Source organism: Nymphalis io, chromosome 9 (genome assembly GCF_905147045.1).
Source record: "Nymphalis io chromosome 9, ilAglIoxx1.1, whole genome shotgun sequence".
Classification (NCBI taxonomy): Eukaryota; Metazoa; Arthropoda; class Insecta; order Lepidoptera; family Nymphalidae; genus Nymphalis; species Nymphalis io.
In genome coordinates this window covers 13,010,270-13,024,920 of record NC_065896.1, presented here as the reverse complement: position 1 = coordinate 13,024,920, position 14,651 = coordinate 13,010,270, and the positions used below count along the sequence as shown (strand labels likewise).

Sequence of the window (14,651 nt, the reverse complement as noted above, 5' to 3'; positions counted from 1 at the left end):
ATTATAGTTAAATTAAAATATTTGATTGCATTTATGAAGTTAAAAGCATTTCATCATGCAAAAAAGTTAGTTAAATATTTTTGATACTAATCAATAAAAAGATAATTTTATGTATATCAGTGGTACTAAATGATAATTTGTTATTTGCTTTTACTTACGTTTTAATTTTTTTTGCACAAGTGTTGCAAGTTTTTATAGTTTTAAGCAGATCATTATTATAACTGTTTTAGAGAATATATTTAGAAATGTGTCGGTGTTAGATATAATACAAGTTATCGATAATTTATATGATGTTCTGAATATTTGAACTGTAATATTATTATTCTTTAATATATGTACTTTAGTTGGTAGTAATTAAATGTATGTTGTATTGCAAAAACTGTTGTTGTAATGATAAAATTGGTTTAATTTTTTAGTTATTATAATAATCTTGTGATAAAAAAACGGAGCAGTATTACTTATACAAAAAAACAAATTTATATACTGAAAGTCACTGTATACATATATAAATAAGGTCTATATAAAAATCATCCACAAGACATACTTGGAAATATATACATAATTTCGTAATTTATATTGATGTTGTATTTAATATTTTAATAAATGTGATAAAATAAAATGTTGTTTTATTTAAACCAATGTATTTAATGATAACAAATTGAATTGCGTCATTTTATAAACATTTTATCTCACTAATATTATAATTTAGTAATTGTTTTTTATTCTTCCTAAAACTAGACAACTTACAATTTAAGGTAGATGTAGGTTATGTAGTATGTTTATATGATAATTAATATATAGCCATACCTTCTTAAAAAATAAGGAGAGGAGAATATTTTGGTGAAACGCCACCAAAATAATATAACGATTTTTGTGTGGTGAAATTTTGTAATTATAATAACAAATGTAACCGATGCTCTCGATGAGATCTGCCATTTTGCTATAAATCAAAAAAACAAATATCCATTTTCAAGTTATATTCTTCTTTAATACAATCTTTCAATACCTATTTCTCCACTGTAACGGATAAAGACAGAAGAAATTACACAACTTTAAAGCTTCAATAGGTACGGCTCGGAGATGATGCTTCATTCAACATACTTAATTGTATATAGTAAATATTATGTACTTATAATGGTTTTTATTTCTATATATAATAAAAATATATTTTGAATATTTTCACAAGTAATATATAAAACAAATATATTTTAAATTATCTTAATAACTAATTGGTTACTTTCAGTCCCAATTTGATATAAATTGAAATATTACAATTTATGAACCATTTGGAGTTGTGTTTGATAAATAATTTATTAAGTCATTAAAAACTTTGCTTGTTGTACATTCTGGTAACTCCTTCACAGCGGCAACACCTTTGCCAGCTAATGCCCCGATTCTAGGGTCTATGGGTATACTTCCCAGATATTTTATCTTTGATATCTCTGCAAGGGACTTCCCTCCTCCCGTTGAAAATATATTTGTACATTCACTGCATGTTGGACATTCATATCTGTAACATAAATATAAACTTACAATTTCCAATTGAAATCTTAACATAAGTATTAATAATTATTTACATAAATATTAATAAGTATTAATAACATAAGTATTAATAAGTATTAATAATTAGTAAGTCAATGTCCTTAATTATTAAATTTATTTTGTTTACAGATTACAATCAAATTTAACTTGTTGCTAGGTCTTTGTGAAAGTCAGTCTGTGTTGAGACCATTGTCTTATCATTTATTCTACTCCCATGTGGCAACTTTTCTGTCAGTGTACAAGGAATATAATATTAGCAATGACCACTTAACACTAGGTATCCAATTTGCCTGACTGCTTTCTGACATTAATAAAAGAAATAGTGACTTACTTACCAGATATCTAAAAGAGATGGTTACGCTTAAACAAAACAAAAAAATATATTCATCATTATTTATTTACAAGAAACTTTGCCTTACCCACTCATATTTTCAATGAGGCCCATGATTGGTATACCAGTTTTTCGACAAAATGTTATTTCTTTACGGACATCCTCTATAGCAACTTGTTGTGGAGTTGTAACCAGTATTGCAGAGCATTTAGGCACCTGACGTAGGTTCTCCATCACTGTGATGTGTTCATCTGACGTTCCTGTAAATTAAGATAACATTACATAGCTCTGGTTTTGAGTCTTATTATTAATATTTCTTACTCAGTTATTACTATTACTAATATTTTTTCTATTATTCTACCACCAAAAATTACTTCATTTACACAGTTTTGTGTAAATGTTTGCACAAGCTGTCCTGTGTGTATAAAAAATAACCTTCCATGTAAATATTTAATTTCTTATATTGTATAGAATATTTGTAAGTACTTTCATATGCATTTATATATAATATCATAAGCTTATTGTAACACTTTACTTATTTCTCTTTTTACCTGGAGGAGTATCGATTATGAGATAGTCCAAATCCTGCCAAGAGACATCTTCCAAGAACTGTTTAATCATAGATGTTTTCTTAGGTCCCCTCCACACAACTGCGTCATTACGAGACTTCAGAATAAAACCAATAGACATGACACCTAACTTTTTTTCCTTGTCTAAATACACCGGAATCCAACCCTCTGGACCTTGATGAATGTTCTGGTCTTCTAAATTTAGAAGATAGGGAACACTCGGTCCACATAAATCAATATCGAGTAGCCCAACCTGTAAATATTAATTTGATGAAATATGCTGCTATGTATGTGAAACTACACATACAAAATGATTATTCATATTTAATCAAAATGCCTAACCTTAAATCCGTTTTCTTTAAGAGTTAAAGCTAACTGTGTGCTCACTGTCGATTTTCCCACTCCACCTTTTCCTGATAGAACTAATATAACTTGTTTTACGTCTTCTAACATTTTATTGAAAATAATAAACTCCTATTTCCAATAAAAGAAAAATAAACACTAAAATAAAAAGTTCTGGCAACTAATGTCACTGTCACTCATCCGTTATCAGTGTTATTACCACTATTCGTGAGTAAAAGTGTTCTGAAATTATCACTTACCATTATTTAACACTACAGAATTATAATTATTAATTTCAGGAATAAAATAAAAAAGTTTAAAAAAATATGACTATAATAATATATCTTGTTTTGGAGGAATTTTGAAATTATACACTTTACTAGCTTATTAATAAATGAAAAAATTGGTCGCCGTCGCATATTTTATTTATATTAATTATTAAATTGCTCATACTTACAAACTTTTTGAGAAACAAATGTTTAGTATGGAACATTTTTTTACAATTATTAAATTATGGAAATAACTGGATTAATTATCATATTTTTACATAAACGCCGTGCATTTTTTTTGGGAAACTATTTAATTAATCCTAAAAAGATTTCAACAAAAGTTAATGCTATAAACATATTTAATGTTGAAAATCAATATATAGTCTTAAGAACTAATGCATATGGATAATATTAATAAAAAAAACAGACCATCATATTTTTTGTTTTAATTTCAAAAATGGACAAATAGATAAGAATTGAAATCATTAAAAAAAAACCTTTCATTAGCGCTTGCGCCAAAAAGCGACAGTAGCGCCGCGCTAAATGTTTTTTGTCAGTTTTAAATAGGTTTTCTGGATTGAGGTAGTGTCAATCGTGTGCCGGTACTTATATAGGGAGATGCTACATTTTTTCCATTTTGTAACAGACTATTGGACGTTTTATAACACAATTACATTGTGATACAGGTTGAATTTTTAATTTCATAAAAGTTTCAAGTGAACATCAGTGTCAGGTGTGTTTTATTTTAGAAAAAATTGAGTTTAGTGCTTGTGCAAGGTTTTGTAAGACAAGGTACGAGAACCGGAGCCTAATCTTCGTTCAAAGTTATTTACAGGTAATTTGTTTTAAATACTTCACGTATTTGTAGTTTTTATATAAAGATTGAACCTGTTAATATTGTAATTCAAGATTGTTTAGTTAAGTTATCCGAACATGCTGCGACGAGTATTCCATAGTAAGCTTGGATTATTCCACCCTTAGTCGATATTTTACTAAATCTCAGTCTTCGTATAATATACGAATGACATTCATTATTCTTTGCTATTTTTTTATTTAAAACTTCAATAATGTTTTAAATATTAAATTGCTGTTCCAATCAAAATTCTTGTAAAGTATTTATATATTATGACTTAATTTAGTTTAATATTTTAAAATTCAAAATACAGATATAGAAATATGACCAAATTAATTGAAATTAAAATTTATTCTGTTCTTACTATTATGATAATTTCACACAATATAATACTTTTAATATAAGTTGAACAAAATAAAATTAACTATAAAGAAATAAAAATTTTATCATTTATAAAAACTAGATAGCTTATGCTAATGTGACTCCCATAATTATACCTAGAGCATAAATACGGGCATTTATTTTAAATTTTAGATTTAAGATTCTCCACAATACTACTCAAGATATGTTGACCTCAATTTAAATTAATTTAAGTAAATATTTTAAATAAGATTCACTTCATTTTATAAAATGACTTACCTGCTTGCTGGTATCAAATGAAGTAGATTCATTGACCTACATTTATATCAATTAATATACATGATGTACTATTCAACACAATTCTTTCCTTAGTAAGATTTGATTGTGCCGATGAGGCACATTTCGACCATGTTACTCAGATGGAGAAGATACAAAGGAGTTTGATTGGTGTATTAATTGTAAGATTAGAAAATTGTTTAGAAAAAAAAAGATTTGGAACCTCTTTTTGAATTAAATCAAAACTGACACCAAAATAGAGATAAAAATTTATTAGGCCCAGTACTGCTTGATATCTAATTATGCTAATATAATCATTTAATCGAAAGTTGATGGTGAAATTATTGAATATTATAAAAATGTTTAGTTTCTTACTAGTTCATATACATAATTATACATTAATTTAAATCCTATTAAGTAAAGTAGAAGTCTGTTAATGTCCCACTGCTGGACTAATGCCTCCCCTCTATTTGAGAATGTCCCAAAAAATCAAGATGTTTGTAGTCTACTTATTAGTCTACTAATACTCTTCATATTTTGATTTAATAATTTGATTCTTACAATAACCTTACCTATTTGTATTTATAGAAAATAATTTATTTAGGTAAACTTTTTGGCTTTCATAAATAAATTATGTTGAACAGTTTTGAACGCCTCTATGTATATTTTTATATAATAATGTTGAAGTAAAAATAATAATGATAATTGTTTAATGAGATTGATATATTGTATTATATGATTTGTTTAATTTTATGTATTAAAAAATGAAAGAAAAAATGTACACTACTGGTTTAAAAACTTCCTAGCTCGATTTATTCTTCGATTGGATGAGGGTTGGTAATAAAAATAATTAACTAAGTATTTTCAATACCACTTCCAGCCCCATGACCTTGGAGATAACATCCATAAATAAGGGTGAAGTCAATGTTCATTCTCACCCCTCATGAGTCACATATAGTCAATTGGGGTTTAGTTTGCACTGTCTTAATCGTTGGTTACATAATATTTTTAGGCAGAATTTAAAAAAAAAAAGCTTATAAAACTTCCATAATGTTTGATAAAATTATCATCAAAGGGTGTTTAGTTAAACAATTTATCTCTTTCTCTCATAATTGATTTTACATTCGAAAGAAGACAGCATTGCTTGAGTACCTATTACGTAAATGTTTAAATAACGAGTTAATATAATGTATAGTTTTAGTATGAAAATCTATATTTTATATAGATTACGGCAAGTTACCCGTCGTGTTGCTTTACTGCATTCTTTAGATTGGAAGGAACATATATTGAATTTATTTCAATACATACATAGCACTAGAAAACGTGCTTCGCTTGCTCGGATCTGAACTCGCGATTTACGGTTCAGATTGCCGTGTAAAATCAACTAATTCATCTCGATTAAATGATTGTTATTCGTGGGTTCGAACGAATCATAATTTTGACAATGTAATTGCGTCTCCATAATCACAAATCAGGCGACATTTGTGTTGTCAACGTTAGTTGCTAACAAAAGTTTTTACAATAACTTAAGTTACCATACGATATTGTTTAATGCAGTTACAGAAATTGCTAAGTTATTGAAAACGCATATTAGACATTCTCAAGTTAGCTACTGGCTGCTGGTCTGTATATGCAGCCTGTGTAAGTTCATGGCTCCATATTTCTCTTTTGCGACTTTACGACGTGCGGTGATTGGTAAGAAGCATGTTAAACCCTTTGTTAGTTTTAGATCAGGATACTTTAAACGAACGTGAAATGAATGAAATATATAAACATAGTATCTGCCCGTCTCGACTTCGTACTGGTGTAATTATAATTTTATTTAAAAAAAAAAAGTTTTTAAAGCACGATTGTGGGCGAAACTGCGCACGCAAATTAATAACTAATAATAATAATATTTTCAACTTAAAGCATCATATCATATTATAGTTCTAATAACTCAATTAGCTTACTACATATTTGATATCAATGGCAATACGTGTCGGAGACTGGACCTTGATGAGCGCTGGCTGGTGCCGGGACGAGTGAATTTGTACAGTGGACTCGACTAAAAGCGCTAAACCCAGATAGGCAATCTTCATACATACATTAATGTCCCTTTTTTTTGAAAAATCTGTATTCTACTTTACAGTTAAACAAAGCCAAAAGGCATTAATTTTTTTTTCTCTTTTCTTTGTGTTTCCATAATAATGCAATTCCCATTTTGCATCCAATTATATTTAATAGATATAGATTAAATAAAATTGGATGCAAAATATTTTTGAAAATATTTTTGAAAATATTTTTGTAAATATTTTTGTAAGTTAGTTAATTTTTTATTTATCTTTTTCTACGACATAAATTAACTTAAACTCTGTGTTACTTTTGTCATTTCTTCTTATTTTTACTCATGTGGTGTGATCCAAATAAAGACTTTATCTATCTATCTATCTATCTATCTAATTCTGTTGAGATTCAGTTAAAATGTACATTTGTTGTACAAATCAACCTTTAGAAACTTGAAAGACCGTAAACGATCGTTCTCACTGAAGCGCTGCTTTCGAGAGTTTATACAAAAGTAATAAAGTATTAATTACCTTAATTAAAATATTAAGCATTTGCATTTCAAAAAATAAATAGAGTCGAGCTGAAATAACAACGAGAGTTCAAAACGAAACAGCCGAGGCTTTCGAGTCCTCTAAAACGCGCCTGCGTGCACCGACTCTGGAAAAGTCGCCGTCTGTAGAAGACTAAATATTTTTAAAACTTGTCATAATTTCGTATTTCGTATACAAATAATATAGACGAATTTTAATTTTTTTTAAATATTATACTTTTTAAATTGTTAAATTTTTTTTTATCTATAAGTCAAGATTAATCGTTTAATGCGTAAAATTTCTCGTCCGTCCGCCGTAATATAATTATCTATATCGATATTATTAAAAAAGATCGCTGTCTTGCCGATAAGACTGCCTGTTGGGCTAAGGCCTTCTCTCCTTTTTGAGGAGAAGATTCGGAGCTTACTCCACCGTGCTGCTCCAATGCAGGCTAGTGGTACGTAGGTTTGCTCACGATGTTTGCCTTCACTATCGAGCGCGATATGAATTACAAACACAAAAACACACATTGAGCACATGAAAATTCAGTGATACTTGCTTGAGTCAAATGATTCTCGTTTTCTAACTAACTATTTTGTATACACAATCAATTTTATGTTTGTTTACATCTGTACTTAACTTTTATTTAAAAGCTGACGAGATTGTTGGTTTGTTTGAAAACTCTATTTTCTGGATCCGTCAGTCTGATTTGAAAAACCTTCTTGCTTTACAGAGCGCATTTATTGGGAAAGTTTATAGACTATAAAATTACGTCACGACCCACTAGGACGGAGCAGTAAGTGGTATTGGAAAAATCCACTATATATTTTTCCGCAATAATGAAACCATCGCTGAAATTATATTCTTGAAATTTAGACCATCGCCTTTCTGTATATTAAAACCATTATATTTCTTTTTAAATCCCTTGATATGTATAACGACGGATCTCGAAGCCCTCCGTTTGGCAATGCGTTCACAAATATCTAGGTCATAAATCACCAACATGGGGTCGCCTATTATTGGCTACATCCAGCTGTGAATTGTTTATTTTATTACGCTTATTCCCTAGCGGTAATGTCCTTTCATTTATATGTTAATTATTTTAGTTATAATTCCTTGTATTTAATGAATCATACTTTTAATGAAATTATATTTATTATTGAAGCTAATTAATAATATTAAGAAATGTTAGAATTAATGTTTTGAAGAAAAACGTTTCTGTTATTGGTTGTATCTTGTTGTTTAGTGTTTTTGTTCTCTATCATTCTTTTCAAATAATTTGCAAAATAGAAATAAATAAAAATAAAAAACTCATTATATAGTAAACGAAAAAGTTTATTGACTAAATTAGAATTCGTTATTTTAGATCGATTATGTGATGAGATGGATGAGCACATGGCTCTACCACTAACAATATGTGCATACCACTAACAACATATGCCTAAAAATTTAACAATGATTTCATTTTACTTGTTATTGAAATGTTTAATCTATTTTGTGACATCAGCACGGCAGGCTGACTCAAAGCTTACATTATAACTGCCGTTTATTGCGATCAAATAATTCAAACGAGTTCGTTACCATTACAGTAATGCGGGCGTAGCGGTTCGTTTGCGCTTCCATAATTTGGTGTGACGAAAAAATTTCGTTGGGAGCAATTCGAATTATAATGTAAGAGAGCGTCGGGTCCGTTCTAGGAGTATGAAAATGAAGCGATAAAAAGTGCTATTCGAAAAATGGGCCGCAGTGTTGCACGTTGAATTGTAAAAGGCAGCGAGTTAAAATTATTGTTTGTTCAAGCATTCGTCCACTGCAGTTCTCGAGCGGGTTCGCCTCGGGGCTGGAACGCTTTGAATTGGATTAATGTTTTATTTTTCAGTATTGTATTATGTGCTAATGGCCCAGCTGTGGGAACGTTTGAATGTTCTCGTTTCCCCAAATAGGACTGTCTGTTTTTGTGGCTAATCGATTTGTCGTTTATATTGCACTGTTTTGCATTTGGATTTCTTTTATATCATACACTGGCCGCCAAAAAAATCGACCCACCCGGATTTTTTTACTTACAAAGTTGTTATCTTAACTATGCGACGACCTAGGTGGATTGTATTACTTATGGGACATACATTTAACATTTTATTACCCACTTGATATTGATTTGGAGGAGTTGTAAGTGTTATTGAGGATATTTGGAATATTTTTAAAGTATTGATAAGAAAACGTTACTTTGTGCACAAAGTGCATTGTTAGTTTATTTCCAGTTCTTAACGCGGAGTCATCTCGGTTCGATGTTTATTATTGATTAAGTGTATGAAACTTTGTTGAAACAATAATTTTAATAAGTTTAAACATAAAAAATGGATACTACTGAAGCAGAAGCTGCTCAAGTCGTAGCTCTTATTCATGAGGGGTTAAGTCAGCGAAATGTGGCTAGAACACTAAAATTAAGTCGTTCAGCGGTGCGAAGAGTGTACAAACGCTACTTGGAGACTGAGGAGTATCGCCGGAGACCAGGATCTGGCAGGGGGCGTGTCACGAACCCGTCCGATGACCGTTTTATTGGTTTGACGTCTTTAAGAAACCGACATCTTTCGGCTGTTGACGTTCAAGGTAGACTCCGAGAAAGTCGTGGAGTGTCTGTGAGTGAAAATACTGTAAGAAAAAGACTTCGAGAGCAAAACTTAACCCTTCACAAGCCAGCAACAGGACCAAAACTCACAGCATCCCATCGACAAGCAAGACTACAATTTGCTAGGCAGCACGTCGATTGGACACTGGACCAATGGGAGACAGTATTGTTCAGTGATGAAAGCCGAATGTCTCTAGTAGGCTCTGATGGACGACGTAACGTCATGCGAAGGCCAGGAGAACGCTACTCTCAGTATTGCATTCGAGAAACAGTCCGATTTGGTGGAGGCTCTACAATGTTTTGGGGAGGTATTTCTTTGACGGGACGCACAGAGCTGGTTGTTTTCCGTAATCGTGCTGTTAATGCTGAAACTTACATAACGGACAATCTGGAGCCTCATGTGATGCCTTACGCTGGATATATTGGGGATAATTTCCAACTTATGCACGACAACGCACGACCTCACGTCGCTAGAATTGTTAAATACTATCTCAGGGAAGTCGAAATTCCAGTTATGCAGTGGCCAGCCAATAGTCCGGACTTAAACCCGATAGAGCACCTCTGGGACCAGCTAAAACGTACGGTTCGAGCACGAAATCCAATTCCAGAAACCCTGAATCAACTGGAAGCTGCCCTAACTGAAGAATGGCAACGGACCCCACAGAAAGACATTAAAAAGCTAATCAGGTCACTTAATAGGCGTATGCAGGCAGTGATTAGGTCAAGAGGAGGAAACACTCCCTATTAAAGTAAGATTTAGGCACCCAAATTTAAAAACAAACGGCATAATCGTTTTGTACACAAAAAAATAAAATTGCGTAAAATTTTGTGTTTTCGTGTTTTGTCACATATTTACCTAAAAACCTATTTTTTGCGCACTATTTCTGTTTTTGTACAATCCTACAATTGCATTTTTTCATTATCAATCTTAAAAATATAAATATGTGGTAGTTTAAAACCATACGATAGCTTTTTTACAAAAAATGTAGGTGGGTCGATTTTTTTGGAGGCCAGTGTATAAAAAGGTTGACGGGTAAATGGGCGACCTGATAACTGGTAACCTCCTGCTTACAAACATTGGCCAATATTAGCAACAAATAAAAAGAAGAAATATTAACTATTATATTAATTATTAGAAACTTCTTGCATCGCCATAGCGTCACCAACCTCATAAATATCTCTTGTGCCGGTAGTTACACTGGTTCACACACCCTTCAAGCTGGAACGTAACAATACTGATGCAGATGATAGTACAGTGCATGGTGGATACCACGGACGCGCAGTGGCTGGGCGGGCGGAAACTGAGGAGAGGCGGGAGAATCTTGTCATTGAACTCGATAGGACGTTAGATCTCATCGCCAAATGGGGCTCTGATAATCTTGTTGAGTTTAATGCCAAGAAAACACAGGTATGCGCTCTCACGGCGAAAAAGTCAACATTTTCCCCTCTTCCCTCCCTCTGTGGTACTCCGCTGGTGATGCAAAGCAAAATCGCCATGCTGGGGATTGACGTTCGCTGCGACCTTAGTCCAAGGGATTACATCGAGGCTGTTATAAAAACAGCTTCACGAAAACTCGGAGTTCTGAACAAGGTGCGGCGCTTTTTCACGCCACAACAACTGTGCCTGCTGTACAAAACACAGGTACGGTCTTGCGTGGAATATTGCTCGCACCTTTGGGATGGCTCCGCTAAGTACCTACTTGAGGCCTTGGACCGGTTGCAGCGACGTGCCGTACGCATTATTGGCGACGTAAAGGTCACAAACACCCTTGAACCTTTACAATTGCGTCGTGAGATAGCAGCACTGAGCGCTTTCTATCGACTGTATCACGGCGAGTGCTCTGAGGAATTATTCTCTCTAATTCCTGCTTCCCCCTTCCTTCTTAAGTCCACGCGAGCTGGTTCTCGATGTCACCGCCTAACTGTGACATCAATTCCATCGCGAACAAAGAAATTTGGCAACTCCTTTCTTTGTCGCACTTCCAAAAAATGGAATTCCTTACCAGCTCACGTATTCCCCTCCTCTTACAACCCGGGTTCCTTCAAACGAGGCGTGAAGAGGCATCTTGCGGGCCGGCAAGGCGAAGGCGGCTAGTGCAGAACGTTTTTCCCGTCTGTACTGGCCGTCGTCGCGTTTGGACTCTACTACCACTTACCATCAGGTGGAGTAGAGTCATTTGCCCTCCCGGCGATATAAAAAAAAAAAAAAAACTTATTGCTGTTAGAGGTAGAATTTATGAGGAGTGTGTAACACCAAGAATCTACTACTACTACTACTACTTACTTACTACTACTGGTTACTTTCTGTCTAATAGAGTGCTATAATTATTATACGACGGAAAGTATAAATGCTAAAAGTTTATTACGTTTGTATAATATATAATAAGACATGAACACACTTATTTTAATTATTATTATTTGTTCAAATTTTCATTCAAATATCTCAGTATTTCTTATTTGAAACTCGTGTAATATATTTTTCTCAGTCGATTACCCCACGATGAAGGGAATCAGCGTTCAAACGGATTAATTTGTTTGTAGAAAGCTCAGAAATATGTAATTGATTTATATTAAAAATATTCCTTCGACCTTCGACTGAAATCGCCTTGTGTGACGCGATATAAAACAAACGAAATTAAAAGTCGACAATTATGGTTATAATTGATCGCATTTTTGTAAGTCTATGGAAACTGACCCATTGCGTCATTCTCGTGACACGCCATGGGCGTATTATATATAGCACAGCATTAGTTTAACTTAATTTACTGGTGGTAGGGCTTTGTACAAGCTCGTCTGGGTAGGTAGTACATCACATATTCGACCGCAAAACAGCAGTACTTGGTATTGTTCTGTTCCGGTTTGAAGGGTGAGTGAGTCAGTGTAACTACAGGCACAAGGGACTTGACATCTTAGTTCCAAAGGTTGGTGGTGCATTGGCGATGTAAGCGATGGTTAACATTTCTTACAATGCCTATGGGCGTTGGTAACCACTGGATGGAATAAAGTGAATATACGTGATGAATTAACAAGCTTATGCAAATTCGTTTTTTGTTTTTTAATTGCAAATTTTATCGCAGGCTTTTATTTTTTGCAATGTAACGTTAAAGTAATTATTTTATTAACTAAATGCCAGTGCTTTTTGTTGATATTCTTTAAGTTATAATCTTGATATGTTTCGATTTACAAGCAATACTTGTTCGTGTTGACGCCGGGGTGGAAATCCAATCAACTTCCCCACAACGAGTGAGCTCTCTCAATTCGTTTCGACGACTTGCTTGACGCGGCTGTGAACCAAATGACCGTACAAATACTTTGTGGGGAATGTAATTCGCTTGCCGACATCGTTCTTGTAATTTAAAAAAAAAAATTAAGAAAAGATAATTAAAATTTTCGTTTGTTTTTCTATTTTAATTTGTTAGAACAAAATAAAACAACAGTATGTTACGTTATTTCAATGAATGTTTATACAGACGTCGATAACGTAATAACATTGCAATTGTTTGTTAAATATTAACAATTAATTACTTAGCAGTTACTTAAAAAAGTTTCAATAAAAATAGTAAGTTATAATAAAACCGTTATAGAAATACTTTCTTGTATATATGTTTTTATAACTAACGCTTCAAATAAATTCTAAATAATAAAGGATATAAGACAAATATTTTATATTACTAATATATGAGTATTAAACAATTACTTATTATGGCCTTAAGCGAGCGGTAAATGATACCTTGACATATAAGTGTGACTTTAACAGTCCTCTCTTCTAGTTACAAAGATAACTTGCAACATACAATTATAAACGGTCATGAATTTCGGGGTCAGAGACTTGATAATAGAACTGATTTCGACCAGCTTTTGCTGTTATATTATATGCTATTCTATCATACAAACACATGGACATGCAAATTTATAGCCGGACGCCAAATTAAAATGGCGAAAATCCAGCTTAAGCCGGATGTCTGACAATTTCGTTAATTAAATTATTCAGAGGCTTTGCGTGTCGTTAAAATTACGTCCACTTTGAATTGGATGACCTACATTCTATGCTTATAAGTTTGTAATATTACTTATATATACTACCTACCTATACAAAATTATATAATCGAAGTGTCTGTTTGTGATTTCGAACTATCTCTTTTTAAGTAAAAATGTCTATTTGCGAATTACCCAAACCAAAACGAACTATAACTGCCACATATATACCACCATCTTGTAGTAAATCAACGTGGTGGAATATTTGGTGGTAAGAAAAAGGCTTTTGCTCGGTGATGTTGTGAACATTACAAGTGAAATTTATTCGTAAGAATAAGTCAGTAATTAAAGTCAGATTTTAAACAGTGTCTGTACGACTAACTGCCGACTGTCTTGAGTTTCTTACTACTTCTTCTCTGTAAAAGTAGTCGAAGTTATCGAACCGGCAGTTGTTTTAAATTTAATTTAGCTTGTAAGATTACGAATCGGAAGTGTTTAAAGGGCTATTTTACTCCGGTAGAATATATTTTAAGTTTTGTTAAATTTATGTCTATTTGTTATTAAACATCAACTAAGAACATTTCGGATTTTAGCAAGACATATTACATATTTTGTCGCTTAAATTTATTATGTTCAAAATTTTGGCTCAAATAAAAGAAATCAATCAATACGTAGAAATTATGTAATCGTTCATTTGGTATAATTTTTTGTACATAATTATTATAAATTACATACATTATTTTTGGTGAATATTCTGAAGAGCATAAATTTATTGCTTTATAATTAATTATAATTATAATAGAAAAAGCTTTACGTTTAACAATGTTATATAACTTTTATGTGAAATTGCTCTTACATTCATCGTTTGACGTTCTTTAATACGTAGAATATTTTAACTGCGTCTCTATATTTCATCTCACAGGTGCAAATAG

At 32.2% G+C, this 14,651-nt stretch overlaps 2 protein-coding genes across 4 annotated transcripts in view; one reads left to right on the top strand and one right to left on the bottom strand.

The window, feature by feature from the left end:
- Nucleotides 1-962: 962 nt before the first annotated feature.
- Nucleotides 963-2,982, bottom strand: LOC126770633 (cytosolic Fe-S cluster assembly factor NUBP2 homolog). Its single transcript, XM_050490134.1, has 4 exons — nt 2,785-2,982; nt 2,425-2,695; nt 1,962-2,133; nt 963-1,510 (listed from the first exon to the last, which is right to left on the bottom strand). The coding sequence occupies exons 1-4, from the start codon at nt 2,893-2,895 to the stop codon at nt 1,276-1,278; spliced, it is 789 nt and encodes a 262-aa protein (XP_050346091.1). The 5' UTR covers nt 2,896-2,982; the 3' UTR covers nt 963-1,275.
- A 647-nt stretch (nt 2,983-3,629) lies between these two features.
- The window catches only part of LOC126770536 (protein tweety-like), a 76,773-nt gene continuing 65,751 nt past the window's right edge, over nt 3,630-14,651 (top strand). For all 3 annotated transcript variants that reach the window (XM_050489975.1, XM_050489973.1, XM_050489974.1), the window contains exon 1: nt 3,630-3,888. The gene's annotated coding sequence lies outside the window, so the exon portion shown is untranslated. The remainder of the gene's footprint in view (nt 3,889-14,651) is intronic.

Bases quoted from the DNA above. Each gene is read 5' to 3' on its own strand.
- LOC126770633 (XM_050490134.1), bottom strand. From the start codon at position 2,895: ATGTTAGAAGACGTAAAACAAGTTATATTAGTTCTATCAGGAAAAGGT. The intron at 2,696-2,784 runs GTTAGGCATTTT...TAATATTTACAG, and splicing joins TTAAAGAAAACGGATTTAAG to GTTGGGCTACTCGATATTGA. The intron at 2,134-2,424 runs GTAAAAAGAGAA...CTTAATTTACAG, and splicing joins CATAATCGATACTCCTCCAG to GAACGTCAGATGAACACATC.